Source organism: Styela clava, chromosome 15 (genome assembly GCF_964204865.1).
Source record: "Styela clava chromosome 15, kaStyClav1.hap1.2, whole genome shotgun sequence".
In the NCBI taxonomy this organism is placed as follows: domain Eukaryota; kingdom Metazoa; phylum Chordata; class Ascidiacea; order Stolidobranchia; family Styelidae; genus Styela; species Styela clava.
The window spans coordinates 18185639-18190786 of record NC_135264.1 but is presented as its reverse complement, the minus strand read 5'-3'; the positions used below and the strand labels follow the sequence as shown (position 1 = coordinate 18190786).

Here is a 5148-nt window from a genome sequence, read left to right as displayed (position 1 = left end):
AAACAATGTATCCTTGCACTCTTGTTCTGATAAAAATGTCTGATTAGTACGGATGTGAGTTTCGTGTCCATATGGTTCAGCAGTAGAATTTTAGCGCTGTTCAAAAATATGAATTGAAAATTTTTTTTGAAAGCGATTGTTGTTTTACTCAAATTTTTCTTTCAAAAAAAATTGACCCTCCCCATTGATGTCGTTGTTTATGCAATTTTAATCAATACGTACCCCCTATTGCTCCTATTGTGGATCCTCTTACTTGTGATTTCGACCTGAAGATATTAAAAACCAATTTGATAAAAATTTATATGAAGAGTTTGTTTTTACACAATAAATTACAACTATAGTTTTTTTCATTTGAGTGGCTTCTGTCTGGAGGCAAATTTTATTGTCCTGAATAAAGCATTATATTTGGCTTTAAGTTCTTCTTGTACCTTGAAATCATACTCGTACATATAAGCAATCACAGGTATGAAGATTAAAAAATGTGGAAAATGGCTTGAGTCTGTATTTTTTAAATCTTGAAATAACGTTTCAAATTCACAGAATCAAAGCTGAGAACTCACCCCACGATGTCTCCTTTTATTACTGAGCCTTGATAAACCGGGGCGCCGTAATAATGAACGTGTTGGTGGTATTCTATAACATTGCCAGTTTGTCTATAGCATATATGGTTGTTAATGAATGTTATGTTACCGTATATTGCTATTTCGTAGATTGTCTCTGACTTGCAAGTCACCCGTTCACCCTTCAGCTTCAACGCCCACGTGAATGAAAATGCGTTAAAAATCTCTATATGTTTTTATTCGTAAATTTCCACAACACACAGAATATAAATCTTATAACATTTATCCAGACTAGCTTAGAATGGTTTACATCGTCTTCTCCCACATCGTCCTCCTTCGAAAGATATCGGAGTCGTATTTATACGTCGATCGTACTTCTAATTAAATACTGTAAACGTGAGCTCGAGATTCACGTTTTAACAGAAACTCCTATTATCTCAATAAGGGTAATTATGTACATCGTACGGATGGGAACTTAGATATAATTATTTCAATCAGTGCCAAAGGTCTTGAGAATATAGATTTTAATTCGATAATGACTGGGTGGAACTTGTTATGTTCTTAAACCTGGTGTAATTTGATTCCTACGAAAGTCTTGTTCGAATTTTGGGAAAAATTAACTTTGTTTTCATATTTTTAACATGAAATGGGGTACATTTGGGGGTTAGTTGCTATATTATCTCCCCATCTTACTAACTGGAAGTTTAAAGATTGGGCACCTCTAATAAATTGAAAATATATAGAAAAATACAATACACAATGCTAAAATTAATGATATAAGTAAAAAATATTTAAATGTATATGATCTATAATGAGACACGACATTGAAATAAAGAAGAGTTTATAGAAAGAGTAAAGATTGTAAAGTAGAATTACAGAAGGATGGCGTATTTTTATTTTAAAAATTTTGGTTTGGACGGTTAAAACATATTTTCAATTCAATGTATTTCGCTAAGTTAAAATACTTATACTCGCTTTATCGCATCGTTACGATTTTGTAGACTTAGTTGGTCAATATATGCTTGTCCCATGTCGGGAAGAAAAAAACGCGTTGCGACCTAGTTGGTCAATATATGCTTGTCCCATGTCGGGAAAAAAAAACGCGTTGCGACCTAGTTGGTCTATATATGCTTGTCCCATGTCGGGAAGAAAAAACGCATTTTTAAGTTTATGCCATCTCAGGGCTTTTTTGAAAAAATAACGCTTTTGGATACAATTTTTGTTAAACGAGCTTATTATTTTACCGTTCTATATGACGGCTTTGTAAATAATTAAAAGTATGACTCGCTCGAATCTACTTTTAGAAAGCATTTTAATTCTAACGAAATCTATTTAATCGAAAAGGAATTCTAACCACAAATATTCAATAACATAAATCTCTTTAAAGGTATTTGAAATTAGAATATTCAAAGTTTTACCATTAATTAATTTATAAAAATTGAAAACCAAATGAAACGCCATGTATATTTAAGAAGACAAAGAAGTACTTTACCTTAGTATTAGTGGAAGAATGAAAAATGTCTGTCTCAATGAGGAGAAAAACCTGCAAATCATGAAACAAATTGTAGAATTACATGCTCCTGATCTGTATATCCATTAGGCATTAGGTATGCGCGACAATTCCTCTCTCTATTATTCGGAATAAAGCGCGTAATTTACCGTAAAACAGTCCATATAGTTCATTGTTTTCAACAGTTCGTTTTTTGATTAGGTTTTTCACCTCGAACATATATCATTTTCTAAAAAAGTTCATTTCGATCGATGTTCAATACAGTCCATATTCATGATTTTAACGTTTCCAGAGTCCGTTACCATAGTTCAACTGTTTTCAATTGAGATTATTGTCTTTTCATAATGTTTCTGATTATATCGGCTTGTCAACAATTTGCTACTTCAATCGTTGTTCCAGGCAATTTGAATCTCCCCGGCGTTCGTAAGTTGGTCGAATTTGATTTTCGCACGTTTTGTATAGACGGTTTCTCGGCAATTGTTGAAAGCTTTCGCTTGGTCAGCTTTTTCGTTGATTCCGTCCAATTGTTGCCTGTCCTGATTGTTGTCCGTTGATCTGGTCCGTTTCAGATGGTTAATTCAAGTCGGTTTTGTCACCATTTATAGCATAAATGATGGGTAAATTCTGTTTGATTTTATTCTCAGATTTCCACGATACACAGAATATAAATCTTATAACATTTATCCAGACTAGCTTAGAATGGTTTACATCGTCTTCTCCCACATCGTCCTCCTTCGAAAGATATCGGAGTCGTATTTATACGTCGATCGTACTTCTAATTAAATACTGTAAACGTGAGCTCGAGATTCACGTTTTAACAGAAACTCCTATTATCTCAATAAGGGTAATTATGTACATCGTACGGATGGGAACTTAGATATAATTATTTCAATCAGTTCCAAAGGTCTTGAGAATATAGATTTTAATTCGATAATGACTGGGTGGAACTTGTTATGTTCTTAAACCTGGTGTAATTTGATTCCTACGAAAGTCTTGTTCGAATTTTGGGAAAAATTAACTTTGTTTTCATATTTTTAACATGAAATGGGGTACATTTGGGGGTTAGTTGCTATATGTCCACCTAGTGCGGCCGGTTGTTGTTGAACCGCCTGCTGCGGGGCTGTAGGCTGAACATCTGTGGGTCCTGTAAACAAATAATAGTGTTGGTAACTGTTTATTGAAGTTATTAATTGCGTACCCAGGTATATATATAATTCCATACCACATTTTCAATTTTGTAACACAACCAAAAAAATAAAGAATGACATTTAATAACCCCTATTTACCTTTGTAGTCGCTGATAGCATGTAAGATACAATTTTAATGAGTTCATTATCCACGCAAACGTTACAGCTCTAACTCTGATCATATAGCATTCTAGACAGGGCTACAATTTTAGCTGATGCTGTGGTTCTAGACTTGTTGGAAGATTATCAAATGGCCGTTTTCAACAACTTATTACAAAATATTGCAATCGCAACAGTTATACATATACTATAATAACTAAAATTCAAATTTGCAAAATCTCGCAACCCAAGTACACACTCAAATACTACATGGCATGTAGCGATTTTATTGTCGCAAAATTGAATGAGTAACATAAAACAAAGTAAGAAACTGTGCTTTATTATTGGGTGCTAACCTGGGTGTATATTAATTTAAAAAGACTTCCTTGATAGTTAAATGTTATTCGTCACGTGTTCTTTAAATAAAATCTACGTGATTAATATTTAAGTATTGTTGCATATTTGGGAGTCTCCATCGGTCCATGACTCTAATAATGTTTTCTTCCGGCCAAACAAAATGTTGTGAAAGGAAACTCCTGGAAGTGTAAACTAACCACAAACTTTCAGATTTTGTTCAAAAAACATGCTACCCAAGAAAATTTTCAGGCGACCCAATATTTGGAAACCCTGGTGTAAATCAAGACATTTAAACCATAAAATATATACATTTCTCACCTTCGCCTGGTTCTTCAACCTGATATTCCTGTCCTGGCCCTTGCTCTTCATGGATCTCATCCTCAGGACCCAAGTCCTGAATCATAGGTCCCTGTTGTTGTTGTTGTTGTGGGGATTCGTTTCCTGAACCGTCGGTATCATTGCTGGAATTGTTATCAATGATATCGGACTCGATTATTTGTTGAACAGCTGGATCCGCCTCGATTGTTTCTGTGTCGGTAAGATCGGATTTGTCTGTTTTTTGATCGATAGACTCAATTGTTTGTCGATCGATCAAACTAGGAACGATTTGTTGTTGTTCAGAGTCGGACATTATTCTAGATTTCTACTGATTTATATTCCTGTGACAAGTAAAATATCCAAGTTCAGTCAAATCTGTAGATTTGTATTTTCTCATTTGTATGGAAGACTTCAGCACTAAAAGCTCCAAATATCAAATAAATTTGACAAATCAATATTTCCATTCATGTAATAATGTCATTGATTTCTATATTGCACCATAAAAATATTCAATCATAAGACAATGATGTTTCAACTACAATGTTGACTGCAACATATTAAACCAAAATATATTTTCCAAACAACCAGAATGAGTTTGAACTGGTTGACTTTGTCACCTAAAAGTGCTGTACTACAACTTCCTTCATAGTTCGTTTTTACTATTCGGTAAATATTAACATACAAAATTAAGAAAAATAAATAAATGAAATCGAACACATATTTTTACTGGTAAAGCGAATTCGCGGAGAATCAAACAACTGGTTACTACAAACCTTTTATCCCTGATATAGGTTACAATTAAGTTCTCTGATCTGATTCGCCAGAGAATAGCTGAAAATACCTTTTCGTAAACGCTTGTTTAATATCAGAATCAAGTCTGTTGACTGTCTGACTGGCCACAAGTCTCCTAAATAATAATAAATACTCAAACATGAAATACGCAACAATCATACGCGACATAACATTCATCTTCAAGCAATTCTTAAACATTGGAAATTCATCTTCAATCCTTATTGTCTCCTAACAATGCGCGGGGCTCCCGAAGTATGCGAACCAAGATGGCGGACATCGGAATGTAATATCTGTACTAGGTTAGGGTTAGGCCCTAATTTTAGCT

General features: G+C 33.9%; 1 protein-coding gene across 2 annotated transcripts; it reads right to left on the bottom strand.

The window, feature by feature from the left end:
* Positions 1–780: 780 nt before the first annotated feature.
* LOC144411905 (uncharacterized) lies at positions 781–4364 on the bottom strand. 2 transcript variants are annotated; one of them, XR_013469002.1, is made up of 3 exons: positions 4032–4364; positions 1673–3214; positions 781–1618 (listed from the first exon to the last, which is right to left on the bottom strand). XR_013469002.1 is itself a non-coding variant. In XM_078109608.1 (2 exons), the coding sequence occupies exons 1-2, from the start codon at positions 4342–4344 to the stop codon at positions 3105–3107; spliced, it is 423 nt and encodes a 140-aa protein (XP_077965734.1). In that variant the 5' UTR covers positions 4345–4364; the 3' UTR covers positions 781–3104. The 2 variants fall into 2 exon arrangements, 1 of the variants encoding a protein (XP_077965734.1); XM_078109608.1 differs by having other exon boundaries at positions 781–3214.
* Between the last annotated feature and the right edge of the window lie 784 nt (positions 4365–5148).